Below are 18,829 nucleotides of genomic sequence, written 5' to 3' on the forward strand. Positions count from 1 at the left end.
CTTTGGAAAAACTGCCTCAGCTGGGGGTACCAGAGGCTTTTAAAACTGAGGCCCTTTTGGGATTACAGTGCATGTCCAGTGCCCTTCTCTGTCAGGTGTTCCACTGCACAAAATACTGCTTCTCTTTGAGAATGCAGAAGTTTCTTCCATAATTCAAACAGGGCAGCCCTTTTTTGCTTCTTTCGCTGCCTGTGTATGTGGACTAGGTTTGAATTTTCGCTAGGGATCTGTAAGCACCCTTCTGCCTTTTTTTTTATTATTTTTTAAATTTTTTTTTTTTACTTCAGTGTCTGACAGCTTTAATGTTAGGGCCTTCATGTTTCACAGCAGGGTTTAAAACAAAAACCTCTAGAAAGATTTTTGTCTATATCAGAGAGAGAGAGTATTGGACAGATTTACAGCAGGGACCAAAGACTTTTGATGGAAAATAAATGTATTGAGTTGAAAGAACAAACACATGATTTTTTTTTTTTGATTTTTTTTTTGGTGTGTGTGTCATAGCTCTGGATTTAGACATGAATCTCGGGGGGAAGAAAGATCATACATAGATTTCCCAAGACATCAAAGATCCATATAATAATGCACTTTTAAAATAGCCATTTCAGAGCAAGTTTAAGCAACAGACAATCTGCTCAGTGCTTACAAGTTTGTTGCTGGCAGGTGGATGTAGGTATTGCCTCAAGAGCTTAAGATCATTACATCTGTCTTCTTATAAGCACTGTAAGAATGTGCATTATCTTCCAGGTCAACAAAAGGATATGTTGCAGAAGCTAATTTCATATAACCCTGATACTTCAACTCCACTTGACCACTAGGGAAAAACTTCATAAGCTTTTCAAGCTTCACTTGCCGCTTTGTCTCCAGGCAGTTGTCTGCCTCCAGTTCAGCAAGAAGCATAGAGGCTTGCCTTCTGTTCTTCAGCAGACTCCTCTGTGTCTCCAAGAGATTTGGAACACATGTGCATCAGGTTTTTATTGCCCAGTAAACATCTGGCTACCTGGAATGAATAGAAACACTTAGGAAATAATATATGTGTGTTAATGTGTCTTGTTCATATGGGTTTCTGAAGCAGATTATCACAGTAACGAGAATTAATACTTTATACATATATTACTTTTGCTTTTTCTCTATTATTACATAGCACTGAGCTTTTGCTTGAAAATGTAGTCCAAAAACTGAATAATCAAAAGACCTCCATCTCACTGGTAAAATAACTACAACTGAAAAATGTTTAAAAGGTTCCCTGATCTTTGTGAAAACGGAGGAACTAAGACATCTAACAGTTTAATTTATTTCAAATTAATTCATTATCAAAGGACTTTCAGTTCCTAAATTTTTATAATCTTTGCAAGATTGAGAAGGGTGGAGGCCAGTCTCAAAGTTTGCATTTTAAACCATCTACAGACTTCCTACATGATAAAACTGGGGACTGTCACCCATCCTCACAACTACAGATCTGGATTGTGTATCTTAGATTGTATTGTAGCAGGGTCTTTCCCCAAGGGCTGACCAGTCTTTCAGGATCCATGCAAAGAACAGTCTTTGCTTTTTAATTAAGTGGTGATTCTTATACCTTCACCCCCGAGCATCAGTTTTCTTTTCTCTTAAAACTGTGAATCTAGTTGTATTATACTCTTGTCTCTGTAGTATCCATTAGCTTTCTCCCTTATGTTTTTACAAATTGCATATTCCCTCTGAACTGCGTGTGTATCCCAGGGATGTAGTATGTGTTTGGCTGTGCTGTTACCACCAATAACAAAATAATTGGAATTTCCCAGATGAGTAAACAGTGGCAGATAGGAACCTGCGTTTTGTTAGACTATTTCTCTTGGCAGACCCTTTAAAAAAAAATTTGTTAGCAAGGCAAATTACATTAGTCATTATGAGATTATACTCTAGGATGCTGTGCAGGAGAAGCAAAAGGAGAATCCTTTCCATCCTACGAAAGTGGAGGCAAGTCCTTTAAGATTGCAATTTCCTAAGTTCAGAACTGGAACAAGAACAGAGGAAGTGCTACTGTGATGGTGGGGGGAAAGGAGAACTGTATTACTAGGAGAGACCACAGGAGTCCCACGTGTTTTGCCTAGCAGAACAAAGGCCTATGTTGTTGCTCTTTAAAAGTACTGAGGAAGATAAATAGTCACAAAGAAGAGACAGTTAAGTTAAAGGACAGTGCTTACCCCAAAACAACCTGACATAAATTACACTAGGTTGTAAATAACCTAAATAAATTTGAATTGTAAATCAGAGGTTTGGAACCAACTTTGGAAGGATGTCCTTGGTCAATGGGCCAAGAGAAAATGGAGAGAGGAGGGATGGCAGAAAAGGTAGCTCCGTCTTAAATTGGGCTTGATACATTTTTCAAAAGATATTAAAGAACATGGGTTGTCTGTAACAGAGAGCAGATGGTCTGAAGGAGTAGTGAAGTCCTTTCTAGTTGAGTATTTATTCTCCAATTTCAGCTCACCAATACCCCTTGTTACAGAATCAAAACAACTCTCCTGTGGTGCTTCTTGACCGTGGTGTTATGTCCTCTAAAGCCCTTTCTTTTCCCTGTCAAATTACAAAGAGGAAACATTAAACATAAAATCCAGAGTACATTTTATTGCTTCTTTGGAATTATTGTGTGCATTTTAGTGTCCATATAGATTAACTTTTCCTATAAAAATTTTTTCAGCTCAGAAATACTTTATTTCACTTCACATTTGAGTTTTAAAATCTTTTTTCCATTTTATAAAAAGCTAGACCTTCATTTTCAATTTTTAGTTCAAATAAAATAATTATCCTGTTGTTACTTTTTTGACAGCAAGAAGAATACACTTCAGATGAAGCGCATATTTTATTCTATTTTAACTGTTTGTGTTTCCCTAATTGCAAGAAAAATTCAATGATGATCTTTTTACAGACTGATAAATATTTTAGCGTAGATTTTCTGTTGGAAAAAAACATCCAAGTGAAGGGTACAAGATTGGCAGGCTTGTGTCTTGTCTGCACAAAGCTTTCATTTCCCTTAAAAAGCCTTGCTGTTGCTAGCATTAGTGTCTCTCCATCCAAATGCATTTGTTAAGCAGTCAGTAAATGATTAAGGAGCTGGAGGGACTGATTTATGGAGCAAAATTAATTGAACTAAATATGCATCGCTCCGTTAAGTGACAACGGGGAAGTGTGGGAAAACATGATATAGCTGTCTGCGACTACCAGAGGGGTGTAAACAGCGAGGAGAGTAAAGGCTTCACAGGCAGGTACAGCTGTGGGTTTTTTGTGACCCAGATTGCCTGAAACACTGCTCCTTGAGGAGCTCTGAGGGGTGAAACGCCTGCTTGTCCCCCCAGAAGACCCACACCAGGCATGGCTTAGGGTAGTGCAAAGTGTACTGAATAGCTGTGAAGCCACTAAATACTGTGGTATTTTGTATATACTACAAAAGCTAATGGAGTGAAAGTTAAAATTAGGGAGCAGTAGGTGGGAAAACAAAGGAGAATGGCAAGCTTTCTTATGGCAAGGTAGATTACTCTGAAGAATGGGCTTCCATGGAAAATTACAGGCAAGGGTCACTTCCTGGAAAACCTTAGTACTAAATTGATCCTAAGACTCAGGTAGGCAGTGTAGTGAAAGGACAGTGCTTCAGCAAGCATTCCTGAAACAGGTCCTTTTACTTCCAATTTCTGTGCTTCTGTGAAGAGAACTACCTGCAGGTAGTTTAACAAAATGCATCTCAGCCCATTTCAGCCCTTCTGTTAGCAGTTGGACTATGCTCTTGGGACTTTGGTGGAGTCTAGCTCACTCGTAGAGAGCGGCTTCATTTTTAGCTACTTGATTCTTGACATTAATGTTGCCCTTTTCTTTTGAGTCCCAGTCTCAGAGTACTTTTTCATAGTTTAGACAGTAAAGGAGAGGAAAGCTGCTGAAGCACTGGATACACACAGAACCATCCAGCACATTTTGCTGCAACCTGGCTGAATTTGCGGCACTGAGTTGCTTACCATTTCCATGGGTACCATTTCCTTGCTCGTCTTGGCTCAGCCATGGCAATTGCTGAGAGCATAACTGTGAGCAGCAGATTGAGAGTTTGCCATGCAAAGGATTTCCCAGCAAATCGCATTTCCTCTGACACTGCAAAACGGTGCAGTGTATTCGGGGTGTAATTAGCCCTGTGCAGGTGCCCCAGGTAGGCACTGGGCAGTATATAAGCCTGTGCTATGCCCTCCACTGCAAGGCAGAATTTACCTTAGCTGAAGACATGTTCTAGTCCATCCTGGTAAGTATCCTGCTTGACACCTACGGTACCAGTTTACATACAGCCACGTAGCATGCTTTTTTCCCCAAGTTCACTAGTCAGATGAAAGACAGAATTTTACCCCCTCCTGACTCCTTTGTCTACCAGCTCTAACCCTACTTTGTAAGTTTGAGTGCTGTCCAAAAGTATTTCTAAGTGGAACAGAAATAAACATGCTTTTAAATATTTTATGTTCATACTTTAAGGGAGATTGACACATTTTGAAGAGGAAAGCAGCCTACAACACCTAAATTAAAAATAAATATTTATGTTCACATTTGTTCATCAGCTTTCCAAAATGTAAAAATATGTTTCATGTTGTTTTAAATAATGAAATGTGAAACAAATGAAAGATAAACTTTCTACAAGCTGCAAAGAAATAAGAAGACAAAGGCTTTGTTTATAGCTTAGACTTCAACAGTGCCCTTTGACAACCAATACAAATCTTAATTACAAATGGAATTATACATATAAGAACTGTTCAAAACAAAGGAGTATTTTTTTCCTCTCTCTCTGGTTTTCTTTGTGATAGTTTTAATTAGCTGCAACTCTTTGAACAGTCATAGTCCTTGACTGCTCCTCAGACACTGATGGAAGTTGTTAACTTCAAATGGCATCTATGGGACTGCAGAAGTCTGGATTTTCCTCTGAACAGCATGCTCCCCATTGCTAAATTTATTCTTGGGTGTATCAGGATTCTGCATACATACCACTTAATTGAGAAGTGAGCATTGTCCAATAACATTCCAGTGATTGACGTTAGGACACAATAAATTGGATTAATAGGCTGCAGCACCCTACTCACACTGGCAGAACTTTAATGGACTTCTGTAATAAAGTAAGCAGCAACAGGGCAAATGTGTTTTGAAAAATAACCCAGTCAAATAATATGGCAAAACAATCATTAGAAATAATGGGCAGCCATACATGGTATTTTCCTCATGATAATCGGGAACCTTGCCTTCAAAACAAATTGAAAGTGGAAAGGAAAAGTCAATTGCCAGTGTGAAAACTGCTGCACATCTGCTGCTGATGATTTGTATATGGTTGTGGGGAAATGTGTCTTCCCATCTTGACCTAAGAAAAAAAAAAATTTTAATTCCCTATGGCAAACTGTTTAAAAGAAAGTGCCTACCAGAAACAGAGTAAGAGATGTCTCTTCCATCCCAGTTAAACAGCCTAATCTGCAGGTGGAGGCCCTGGTCCTGCATCAGGATACACCCTTGCAGCGGGAAGAGAGGAGGGCACCGTGCACCCACAGGAGCTGTTAAAGGGATGAAGACACACATGACTGAGCACTCTTGCCGTAGTCTGTGAGATTGAGGGGGTTGAGGTGTCACAGCCATATTTAGGTTTATAATAAATGCTGCCATTACAATATAGTATTCGGGGGAAGAGAAAGTTTCCGCCTGGGATCTGTGACTCACTGTGCTTGGCAGCACATGAGCCTTCATTCATGAGAGCTCTATGCCTGACTCTCTGCTTGCGCATACTCCTGTGGGGTTTGCTGCATAGGCTGTTTGGGAAAGAAGGGCATCTGGTGACTTCACAAGTTCAGGACTTAAAAGTTGTACATGTTTTAAGAGCTAGGAGGGAGGGGTGGAATATTTCCGATGCTTTCCATTGGTGTGGAAAGTGTGCATGTTAGTGCTGAATGGTTGTGGAAATGCCTCAGAGAAACACTGTGCAGAACTGTAATATGGGCTAATGCTTTTTTAAAAATACACCTTGCTTCAGTAAGGAAAATTGAAAAATTAGTTATTATTAGTCATTATTACAAACCATGAACTGCTTCTCCATTTCACTTCTAAGTTTTTATTAAACATAAACTGTGCCATGGAAATTAAGTGAAATGACATAGAATACAAACCCTAATCACTGGAATGTGACCTAATCTTTCAGACAGAGATATTGCTGCATCGATCTCGTGTTTCTTTGCTGAATTTCAGACAACTCATGCTGAGCAATAGAAGAATGTCACTCTGATCAGTGGAATGGAGAGATGCAGCTAACACAAAGATTTTCATGGAGGAGAGGGCAGATACCTTCTAACATTGTCTTTCAAACCTCCTTTTCAAACAACAGTTCAGGATGCAATAGTAGTTTAATAGTGGATGCTCTGTGAGAATTTGTGCAAGTCTTTCCTCAGATTTTTTTCCACTGATATTCTCCAGTCTAAAAAAAAAAAAAAATTTTTTTTTTTTTTAAACTATTGGTTAAATTTGTTTCACTATCAGTTAAACTATCACATGTTTATTAACTAGTTATATTGCTGTGGCATCCAGAAACCCAATGGTTTAACAACCCTGGCTGTATAGGAAAATGAAGGGAGAGAGGAGACAGTCTTTTTAAAATTTAATTTGTATGCACTTGGTTTCTCAAGGTCTTCACAAGACAAATACATCGAAAAGCAACAAATAGCACTTGGGACAAATTGGCTAAATGTGCGTATGTCCACTAGAAAGAAGAATTTTTTAATTTACTTCTGAATAGGGTAAAACTAGCTGTTGAAATAATAATGCATACCCTTTTTGTTACTCTTATGAATATCACTGGATCTGATTTTTTTTTTTTAAGTCGGTAAAAAACTTATTCTTTTTTAAAAAATAAACGTTAGTACTGATGAAAATATATACTGGAAATGATCCTTATCTCATTTAAAGTGGACAGCTTGCTTGCTTCTTTAACTGGATTACACCTGATTTCTACCAGATAAGGGTTTCGATCCTTATTTTTAAAACCTATTGAAGTGAGATCCCCCTGCCCCTTAACTCCACCAGATTTTCCAAGTTTTTGCCGCTGTAAATTTCTTCTTTTTTTTTGTTTCTGTTAAAGCAAAGAACCGTGGGATTGCAATTCCAGTGGATTTGGACAGCCAGGTCAACACCTTGTTCATGAAGAGTCACTCTAACATGGTACAGAGGGCAGCCATGGGGTGGAGAATGTCAGCCCGCAGTGGACCTCGTTTTAAAGAAGCTCTTGGTGGGCCTGCCTGGGATTACAGGAATATAATAGAAAAACTACAGGTACAAAAATAGCAAATGGCTTGGGCAGTAGTTGTGGAAGTGCATTTATCTAGTATGTGCCAGATGTGGAAAACACCATAGATAGACTCATGCATTTTTAGTGCTGGATTACAGTGCCCTCTGTACTTCTAGGTGGCGGGAGCAGAGGGCTCAGCTCTACTCTGGTGTTTGTTCAAAGTGATGCCAACATGCAGGGCCTTTTGATCCATGATCTCAATTCGCCTTCTACAGAAGTCAGTAGAGAGGGGTAGGAAGTATGTTCTTTTCCTCAAAGTGGTCCACAGAGAAGGATCTCCTTTCTGCTTTTTCATGGCCACATGTCCTGTTTAGGCTGCAGAGAAGGTACTGGAGGTTTTAGGAGCCGTTATGTCAGGTTTGGGTCACTGGAGATTGGCTATAAGATGGAGATCACCTTGTGCATGTAGTGGTTCAATGACATCAAGAGTTTATGAACCAAGAAAACAGCAGGACCCAGACAAATGGAGGGGCCCTAAACACCAAGGAAGCAACACCTCAGGTGGTACACTAACACCATGTATGACAAGCGGTATTTTTTCCAGCACACCATCATCCTGACTGTTGCCAAGTGTTTTGTGAGCATTCGTGTCTTCTCCCCCTTGCCCTGCTTGAGGAGTGGTGTGAAGAGAGGCTTGAGGTTGCTTTACTGTCACCTGGGTTAACAAGGGCCCTTGCAGCTGGCTATCAGAAGTGGGTCAAATAGCCCATGGCACAATATTGTGCAACTCCACAGAGATGTTCTAGTTTTCTTGCAGTTATGAATGTCATTCTTCTTTCTTCCCTAGGACGTAGTGTCCTCCTTGGAGCAGCAGTTCACTCCCATGATGCAAGCTGAATTCTCGGTGCTAGTTGATGTGCTGCACAGTCCAGAACTTCTTTTTCCTGAGGGGAGTGACGCCAGAATAAGATGTGGTGCTTTCATGTCCAAGTAGGTGGTGTTAAGGAGAGGCCTATTTGCTTCTTTGGAAAAGATGGAAGGGACTTAAAATTTTCAATGGCACTTACCTCTGATTTTCAAGAGTGACTTAAGCATGTAGGTGTCTGAGTTCATACTGAAAGCTTAAACTGAGGTCTTCTGATGTATGTTTTATGTTTCTCAGAAGTTTAGGAGCCTGGAGAGTAGTAGAGAGAGGTTGCTTGCCTTGTCTGCCTAGAAATTGGATGTTAGTAGCTTGTTAAAATTGTGGCAGGCTCAACCTACTTCTGTTTGCTTAATGGGCTACTTTTACTATCAAGTTTCTCCAAATCTACAGCAGAAACTTAGACTTTCCATGGTAGAATTTTCAAGAATTCATAATAAGGCAAGTTGCTCAGGGCTAGTGGTTTTTTGTTAGGGTTTAGGTTTTTTGTGGGGTTTTTTTGTGTTTTTTTTTTTCTTTTTTTTTTTTTTTTTTTTTGTGGTACAGCAAATAAATCTTTTTATTTTTATTTTAAACTGCCAAAGAGCTCTTTTAAAAATACATTTCACCCTGGCACCCTTACCTGGTCTTGAATTATTAGATGTTTTATTTGCAGTCTGTGCATTGGAACAGAGTCTTGCAATTTTTTTATTAGTCCCCAAGTGAGATGCCCTCCCTGCCCTTGAGAAACTGTAATTTAAACAGAGGTAAGTTGGGGGAAATGAATGCATTTGGCAGCTCTCCTGATTCCTTGGCTTTTTGCATATTCTGCAGAGGTAGCGTTATAACAATATACTTTATATGTTTGGAAAAATTAAGCTAAATTTTGAGCTTGTCCCATCTCATGCTCTCTGTCCAAACGCCTGTTCAAAGTCAGCATCAGATCAAGTCTAGGGCTGCTGGAAGAGGCCCATGCAATGCAATAAACAGTTTTCCGTTTTATTTAATTAACTTCCATGGCAAAGGAATTCTTTGCAGAGCTATGCAGAAATTCTGAGATAAAGATGTACTACTTTAAAAATATTGTTAGTACTGCAGGCCTGAGAGCTGCATTGTTTCGGACTCATAGCTCATGACACTGGTGAAGATGACAGTGGGAGAGTCCTGCATGGTGTCTCCACTGAGCCCAGGATGGCTTTAGCGCTCTAATCCCTGGAGGTATTTAAAAGATGTATAGATGTGGCACTTAGAGACATTGTTTAGTGGTGGAGTTGGCTGTGCTAGGTTAATGGTTGGACTTAATGATCTTAAAGGTCTTTTCCAACCTAGATGATTCTATGATTCTAATGTAGCAGTGATCTAAATATAATCAGTTCTGTTGGGTTATGGAGCACTTGTCTAGATGATGCAGCGTCAGCCCTCCCAGCCCTGGTTTTGGTGACTGTGATTTAGGACTATTAACGATGCCATCTTTCAGTGTAAATCGGTGGCCACAGTGCCTTTGCTGTATGCTGATCCTAGGCCATAATCTGATGAACAGTGTTCTATCCACCATAAGCCAGCACTGGTACTGAAGGGAAAAAACCTGTCCAAGGCCTTCAGATTTCCTCCCCTCTTCTGTTTTCACAAAGGTTTTTCTAGCAGCATGTGAACCAGTGCAAGGACCTGCTCTGCACAGAGATACAAAGGCTGCTTTTGGTACTAGCTTAAGCTGACTAAAACCCAAACTCCCATCGCAGTCCTAGTTGGAGTCAGAAATGTACCCTGTTTTCTGGCTTGAAACAGTCTTGTAAAGTTCTGTGGATGTAAACAATGGTTATATTTCATCTAAATTTCTGCATTTCTGAACAATTCCATGTAAGGTTTTCTGGAATCCTTTTGGCTGGATGCCATTTGCTAATTATATAATAAATATATTATAACCATCCTAGAAGTCGGAAAGTGTAAAGGTTGTAGCTTTTAAAGTTTGCAAGATGCACAATGAATGTTGGTTACCTTCAATAAAGGTTAAAATAAGTTATCTTTAAATAAAGAAAGGATGAAATAGCAAGTTTGGATCTTAACCTGGAAGCACTTATAAAAAGTGGATGTAGAATTCTGCCTTCTGTGTGGGCAGTAAGATATGCAAATTGACACAAAAAACTCACAATACCTTGAAAGTCCCATTTCCTTTTTAATTATGATTTCTCCTGTCTACTTTTATTTCCTTTCCTTGAGGAAAAATATAGTGACAGGCAATTTTTGCATAAAGAAATTGTAGTATGTCTTAGCAACAATGTGCAATGCTCTTTAAGGTTTAATATTTTACTTTAAGGTTGATTAATCACACAAAGAAGCTAATGGAGAAAGAAGAAAAGCTCTGCATTAAAATTCTTCAGACATTACGAGAAATGCTTGACAAGAAAACTAACTTTGCGGAAGAGGTACTGCTACCATTTTAGTATTAAATATAGAACTAATAGCATGGTATTAAAATGTTGGCTCTAGGACAGTAACAGAATCTGACATGATTTCAGTTTTGTACATGTTTTAAAAATAACGTGGTGTCTTAGGAACAGTGTGGTAAGGTAGAAAGCAAGACTGGAACAAAAGAAACTACCTGCCTTACATAGATAGTTTTGTATCAGGGACTTGACAAGAGTCAAGGCAAGGAAGAAGAAATTAATTGGCAGTAGTATTACTATATATGATTATTATATATTGGATATCCTGTACTTCTGGAGTCTAGTCTTATGTCACATCTGACTTTATCATAAAATCAGTTGGAAATATAGGGATTTTTAATTGCAAGCGTACAGTTTTTCTCTGCTGTCTGTGGTGCCAGACTGTTGTACTCCATACACTTTTCAATGCTCGTAAATGTGTGACGGGAATAGCTAATGTTTAAGCAGAGCTACTAGTTTTGGGGAGAAGTGGCATAGCTTGTACTCTGTAAGTATCTAATTATTTCTTGCACTGCTCTGTTTCCCCTTATTGCCCAGTTTTCTCTTGCAAAACCAAGTTATTCAAATACCTCTTTCATCTTGCCTGTGCCTTTGGGTGTCGGTAGCTAGATTCAGATTTACCTGTCAGCTGTCCCTTCTTTGAGCCTGATCCCTGTGCCTTTTGTGTGGTTTCCTCTTATCCATATTTCTGAGTATTCCCTCAGTATTATTCACTCTTAAATATGAATCATAGAGCTATTATCTAATCTTTCAGTGCCATCATTTTCATTTGTTCACGGCTGACATGTTTAGTCAAATATGTTCATGAATTTCACTTTACCTTGAGAAAAAAATATTGATTACAACCCAGTTTTGCACTGTTTCACTGTCTTAGGCTTTTACACCCAAATATTTTCAGATGTCTAAGTAACAGTGCTTATTCATGTTGCTGTACCTGGCAAAATTATCCACCATTCAGGTATACTAGCTATGAGATTCAATCTTAACCCCAATCTAACCTTAAGAAAAATAAGGTCTATGGTGATTAAGATGCCCATGCCTATTTCTGGGTGTTTTGAGATTTTAATTTTAAAGTTAAGTGTTTTGGTCCTGTCATATGATATAATAAAGTACCAACACATTCTTTTCTCTTTTATGATAGATGAGCCATATATTAGAAATGGGAAATATTCACAGTGCTTTGTTTTGACTGTATATTGTTTGTTTTGATTTCAACATATGGACATGGGAACATATTGTGCAGGCTTCTAAGCAACCTGCTAGACAGGATAAAAAAAAAATCTCAAAGCAGAACAGTGAGATGAAGACAAAGGCAGCAACTGCAAAACATCAGCCCTGCTCTGTGCAAAAACAACCAGTGCACACAGAGAAAACCAACCTCCTCTTCACCTCCTGCTTGAAGAAAACGTGGCTAGGCCTGGGCAGACAAATTTTTCTTAATGTCATAACAGGTTTCACAGGTGAAGCAGATATTATTATTATTATTAATTATTATTCATACTTATTCTAATAGCTTTCTGTGTCCATAATGCCACTGCATCACATTGAAAAACTCATTTGCTTTTGTAGCTGCATGCTACGATGAACTTTGCCAAACCTCTCCAAAATAATTGCATAGACCCACCAAAAGTTAGCGTCATCTCAGGAGTACAGGGGAAAAAAAGCGCAACGCTTCAATGTATGACCTAAAACAAGCAAACCAAAAATTTGCCTGTTTTAATTGCTCTTTGTACCCTGTTGTGGGTGCTGATGAAGTGAGACTGAGTGAGGCCACCAGAGGGAGTGTGCTCCATTGGTCTGTAGGGGCTCTTCACCCAGCCAGCCCAGCCTCTGGTTCTCCGGCGTGGACATCAGAGGTGTATGCCCAGACACCTCGCGTGACCGCCACCATCTCGGTAGGGCATGGTGGGTGGAAGAGCAATTTGGGAAACAGGATTTCTCCCTTGTGCTTTCTCTTGAGCCCCATAGATTTTACACTGAGGAATGTAACGAATCAGTGCAAACAAATAAATGAGCAAGCAAGCTTGTATGGTTTGCAAGTGCTTCTCCGGCTTGATACTCTGAGTCATTGTTCATTGTATGGACTTCAGAATAGTAAAAATAGCACAATGAATAGCCTCTTGTGCATGTTTCCAACTTTTTTTGAACTGTGATACCACTGCCTGCAAAGTTATTCAACTATGTTGTACAGATACAAAAATAAAATTTATAGTAGTAAATACGTAATGGTAATACCAGAACAAAGCTACAGAGTGATACGTGACATTTTGACAGAAAGCCTGAGTTTGTTAATGCATTTTGTGCGATACATTTGACAGAAATGGTAAACCTCCAGTTTCTGCAGATTTTCCCACAGTGAGAAACGAGGCAGAAATCATGAAATATTTTTTTTTTCCTCTCTCTTTCTCTTCCTTTTATTCCCACAGTTGAGATCCAGATCTGGGAACCTTACCTTCTACTATCTTTAGCTGTCATTTGACCACTGGAAGGTAGTCTGTTTCATTGAAGGAACAGGAGGAAAAGATAGCTGTAGGTCTTTATTTCACTTTTTATGCCTGTTCCTGTATCCACTGTCTCAACCCTGTTGTTGTGCCTCCCCTTGCTGGTGTGTTTCAGGGCTGCTCATGCTCTCCTGGCTCAATCCTTGATTGCCCTTGCAGTCAGCCTTTCAGGCAGTGCTTGCTTGTGCGTTGTTTTGCTTAGTGCTTCAACACCTAATTGCATTAGGAATCAAAGTTTAATTTCAGAAGTTTGATTTAAGGTATATAAATGATACATAAAACCTTTTGGTCATTTATTTGCTTTCATAAGTAATCGTGGGTGATTATTATGATCTCCTGGGAATTCTATGTTAAGTCCTAGTCTTATTTGTATTGATTAGGTAACTAACTGGAATGAAACTTGATCTACAGCCCCTCTCTTAGAGAAAGCTCTTCCAGAACAGCGTTAAAACACTTGGCACAAAGCCGTGCCATGGAGAAGTCGACATAGCCTCTGTTCAGATGGTTACTGTGGCAGAGTAAAAGCCTACTTTAGACTGACTGTGTTTGGACTAGATCTGCCCCACCTATGTTTGATTTTTTTGTTGCTGGCCATTTTTAAACCCATTTTACAAACCCAGAAGGATCTTGGTCTAGAACTTTTGAATTTTTTTATGCAAATCTTTTTTTTTTTTGTCCTTCACTGTAGTGCTAGATTTCAGTTTAATTTCTGTATGAATGCTGCTTCTAGCCCTACTTCCATGTCTCAGTTTGAAGCAACTTAACATTTCTAAAAGCACCTGAGACACATAGACCACTGATGCATGTTCACTTTGTAAATGACTGGAGCACTTTAAAATCTTAGCATTATCTTGCTGCCCTGCTGAACACGACTGTCCCTACAACAGAGCTGGTGGGCCAGGAGCGGGGAATCCTCCCAGCTGCTTCAAAGAGGGTTCAGAAGCTTAAAATAAACCTACCCTCAATGAATTGGATGAAGTTGTTGAACCTGACCAAAGTGTGCTCATACTTCTTAACCCTTTCCAGCTGCTGCCATGTCAATGCCTTGGGCACGGACAACCTTCTGATTTACCAACTGTTCTTAAATGAGATCATCATCTCTGGGGGAAAAAATACCATCTCTGATAACGTATGTGTGTGTGACCAGTTTAGTGTAATATTATTGGCTGATCAGAGTGTTAACGGATGATAGTGCGTTACAGAATATGGCAGAATCCAAGCCTGTATACTCTGCCAGCTGGTAATTCCTAAGGGAAATGCTATAGAATGAACCCTTCAGTAAGGATTACTGTGCTGCAGAACACAGACTTTATACTTTTTTTTTCCTGCTTTAGGTGTTGAACTACAGTGTAAATAATTGAAAACTGCATTTTTAAGTGTCAGTAGAACAAAGACTGTGAAAGCTGCTTAATTGTCAGAAATAAGTAGTTGTGCTTTTTGCCTTTTTTGGAAAAACTCGTGAAAAATGTTGTCTGGCTCTTACACATTTGCACTAGCTTCATGATTTAAAATCATAGAAGTAGCTTTGTAGCCTTTCATTTTGCAGTGTTAATATTTCTGCATTCCACTTTAGATATGAAATGTAAGCTATCCTCTCCTCTTTGTTTTCAGCAGCAGCACCAAATATACATGTGAAAAAATAGTACAGCTTTGGTGTAAATAGAAATGTATGTTATTCCTGTAAGATGTAGTGCCTGATATGGCCACTATTGGCTTTTGGTCATTTTGTGCCAGGAAATCCAAGTCTTTTCATGTGGAGCTGTTGATGAAACTTCAATGAGTTTGTCAAAAGCAATAGTCCAAGTTCATGAATGTATTGATCTACCAGTCAACCTGAAACGAGTAGGAGCTGCAGGTCTTTTTCTGCTGGGAAAAATGGTCTCAATGTGTCTCAGAAGCCAGGAGATGTTGCTGGGAGCCACTGCAGTGTCCCAGCGTTGCAGCTCTCTGAATGAAAGACATTTTCTATTTAAACTGCATTCTATTCTATAGCCTCATCTTTTCAAGATGATTTTACTTATTTGCATCTGTGAATTAGGCAGCATTCAGATCAATAGCATATGTAGGTAAAAATAAAAGGGGAAAAAAGAATATTTCTGAATATGTGGGTCTTGCTGAATGTATTATACCTTAACAGGATGCTTATTTTAATTGGGAGGAAGAACAGGATCTAAAAAATTCCTTTATTTGTGTTACTACTCACATTATGGATTAGCGGCACTGCAGGCATTCTGAAGAATTACGTTTAATTTTTCACCATTTCTGCTGTCTGTTTTATTTGTGCTCATTTATAAAAATGCCTATGCACCAGTCTGGTTTTTTTTGATTGTGAATAGGCCATTCTCCTCACTAAGCTCAGTGTGGCTGTGAGGTAATACAGGGTTAGAAATACTACAAGAGAACATTTAAGCTCAATGATGTTTATATTGAATTTTTTTGAAAAATCACCTGAACATTTCAACTGGTAAAGAACATTTTTGCAGTATCCTGCATTAAAAACTCTCTCCTTAGGAAAATAGCCACAGTCTAGGGGGGGACTGGGGGGGACTGGAGGTGCAAAGAGGAAGAACGTTCAGTTACCTGCCAGCCTAGTTGTTTTGACCAGCACGTGTGTCTGGTACGGTCAGGAAGCTGCTGTTGTGGCTTTGTCATGACAGTTAAGTAACGAAGCAGGGCAGAAAGTTCAAACACTGCTGGGGCAAACCCCTCCGTCTGTGCGATGGTTTACGTGAAGGTGGTGGTCTGGTGCAGAACCTAAGCCTGCACTGATTCATTGCAGTGGAGGATTCAATCTTTGCGATGCTGTGAATTCTCTGAGACAGTAATTGCAGCGGCAGGAGCATCAGAGCTTTCAGATATGCAAGACTAAACAATAAATGTGGCCAGACCCTTAAAATGTGGTAATTTCTTGTTATACTCATAGGCTGACATTTTACAAGCCAAAGAAATAAAACCTACAGAGAAACAAATGAACACAGTTTCACTTTTCCCCCCTCTAGGCTTCAAGCTGGAATAATTACGCAAAGAGATACCACAAAGCATGTGATACTGTTGTTTGTACTAGCTAGGTGTTGTTAGCCATAGTGCTTGGGGCCTCAGGCCATCAGCTGCTATGGCATGTTGTTATTGCTGCACATTTCTTGTGCTTTGACACGCGGTTTCAACTAGACTATCCTGAAGTAGCACCTTGCACCTTTGTGGTATCCCTTATCCCTCCTGTGCCTTATTCTGGACTAAAGGAGAAGACTGCTGTGGGGGACATCCCCCAGATATTCTGCTGAGTTTCCAACCATATACATTTATAGAGAGATTTATTTTGTTGCTAGTGCAAAAGCCTGTAAGTATGCCGTATAAGAAAAGCATGACTTCTTTTTAAGGGGAGATTTTTTTTCTGTAAGTAGCAAGCCCCAGAGATTTGATCTAGCTTTGGACTGTCATCTGCTCGTGTTCAGAAACCTGTTCAAAGCCAGTTTACTTGGGCCAGTTGTGAGTCAGCTTATAGTGGTCTGTGTCAAGGGTAGTTTCAGGCAGAGTGCATTGCTCTTGTTGACCTGGACAAGAACTTTCAACTGAAAGTCTCACGTATCAAGGACAAGTAGGAGACAGCACTTCTGACCTCTTATGAAGTGTAACATCCTGATTTAGTGAAAGACGAGCACTTCAGTCTGTTGCAGTGGGGGTGAAGCACACGCCTAACTAATTTGCTGGACTGGGTGCACTAATGTTTTTGCCCTCTCTTTAGTATGTATAATTGTTAACTGTCACCGTGATCCAAATAAATCATCTTCAGAGACTTCTGCTCAGTTGATGAGTGAGCAATAGTGTTCACTACTCGCTGGTACTTACTCTGTTTCAAAACCTTGATTTTTGTTTGTTTGTTCTCCAAGTCATAAACGAATCTAGTGACAGGCTGAAGAAACACACGGTTGGAAACACATTTCTTCCTAAAGACTGCAGCCTCTCAGCACCTTATATTTATCAAATTTTCAGAATATGCTATGTTATCCAGATTTGTTTGAGAAATATTAAACCCCAAATCCTGATTGATAAATTGTTTTGGAACTTGTATGATCTGCCTTTCTCACATATAATATCTTTCCTCTAAAGGAGCATCTGATACTGTAAGATATTTTTTCTGTTGATACTGATTTAGACAGCATCAGCCAAAACAACAACAAGTGGGAGAAGCTTGTTCCTTGCTCTGAACTTCAAATGACTAATTTCTCCTCTGGAATATCCCCTTTACACAGTGTATGTAACGTAAGGATGCTCCTTATTTTCCCCTTCTTTTTTTTAATGTCAATTCCTTTCTATGGATCTGATCTTAAGAAAAGCAAACCAGCAAGAAGATCTTAACTGCCTGCAAACTGTTTGGCATCCTTCTCTATTAATATAACTTTTATTTAAAAACAAATGGAAAAGAGTGCAAGGGAAGAGAGCTGTTTAACAAATGAAACCTTCACATAGCTCTGAATATGTTTAATTTTACCTTACTCCAGTACAAAATTAATGGAACTGATCAGGATCCTGTATGTGAACAACAGTTGGCTTTTATTTTTGTTGTTTTGAATACAGGTAGGATGGATTTCACTAGAGACTTCAGTTCATCTAGAAGTTAAATTCCATGCTCACTATAGCTATTTGAATCAAATTCTACATCATGAAGGCATCAGGATCAAGGTTTTCTTTCTGTCTGGTTTTATTTATGCAGTTTAAAGCATGAATAAAGCAGCCAAAGATGTTTAGGAATATACTGAAGGTTCTAGCAGATACTAGATTGGCAAGGGGCTAGGAAAAGGACCAAAGGTACATTGTAGGTTAATATCTAAAATGAGTCAGCAGTTTTATCATCTGGTTCACATCTCCAGGTGTGTGGAGTTTTGTGTGAGGATATATTCATATGCATAAATATAAATATTTATTTTAGATTATTTATTCCTATTCCATGTCTTTTTTTAATGAGCAGCATATTACCTCCATGGTGGAGTCATATTAGAAGATAAATATTTGAATGTGCATTCTGTGTCCTACCATATTGTTTTGTTTTTAACGGAGTAGGTGTTCTTGCTTAGAATATAAAGTGTCTGATATGTGTTAATGCTCTCAGAGTTACTTAACATGAAGATAAATGTAATTCCTCTGGCCACCCTAATTTTAGTGATTTGTGCTTGTTTAAAGTATCCAGCTGACATCCTAAGAGGCCTGTGTCTGTGCTTATTCGCAGAGCAGGAGCAGTTCACATAGGTGCTATTGGGGTTTTCAAACCCTGCCTGTCTGATGCTGGGAGAAGCTACACTGTAGTGAGAAGGTAGAGTTCAGAGGAATCTCTGAGCGATGGGTGTCGGGAGAGAAACAAATTGCAGGCATCCTGAAGTTTCGGACAGTTGCGGTTTTTCTTGAGAGTTATGAGAATAAAACTGCATAAACCTTTTTTCTAACTGTGAGACTGGAGAATGCTTCTCCCCACACACCTCCTGCTCCCTTTTAAGTATTAGTTGCTATACAGAAAGTCCACATTTCTGAGCGGTTTCTGTATTACTGCTGGGTAACATTTATAATTTTTACTGGTGAGCACAGAGGAGTGCTGCAGTATCGCAGAGACCACTGTGTGGCAACTGTGGACTTTTCAAAAATGTCTCCTGTCTGTGGGAGCAGGTCAGCTGCTGCTGCTTCTGCACAGCTGAATTCCCACAGCAGTCAAATGTCTGCAGTCGTGGAGGGGGCG

The 18,829-nt window shown here is 39.3% G+C and overlaps 1 protein-coding gene across 1 annotated transcript in view; it reads left to right on the forward strand.

Moving 5' to 3' along the window:
- ITPR2 (inositol 1,4,5-trisphosphate receptor type 2) overlaps positions 1 to 18,829 on the forward strand; it is a 262,967-nt gene that overhangs the window by 137,820 nt on the left and 106,318 nt on the right. Inside the window, exons 35-37 of the mRNA XM_086466499.1 lie at positions 7,112 to 7,302; positions 8,106 to 8,248; positions 10,474 to 10,582. Coding sequence (XP_086322625.1) covers positions 7,112 to 7,302; positions 8,106 to 8,248; positions 10,474 to 10,582 — 443 coding nt within the window. The remainder of the gene's footprint in view (positions 1 to 7,111; positions 7,303 to 8,105; positions 8,249 to 10,473; positions 10,583 to 18,829) is intronic.

Source organism: Leptosomus discolor, chromosome 1 (genome assembly GCF_034619465.1).
Source record: "Leptosomus discolor isolate bLepDis1 chromosome 1, bLepDis1.hap2, whole genome shotgun sequence".
NCBI lineage: Eukaryota > Metazoa > Chordata > Aves > Leptosomiformes > Leptosomidae > Leptosomus > Leptosomus discolor.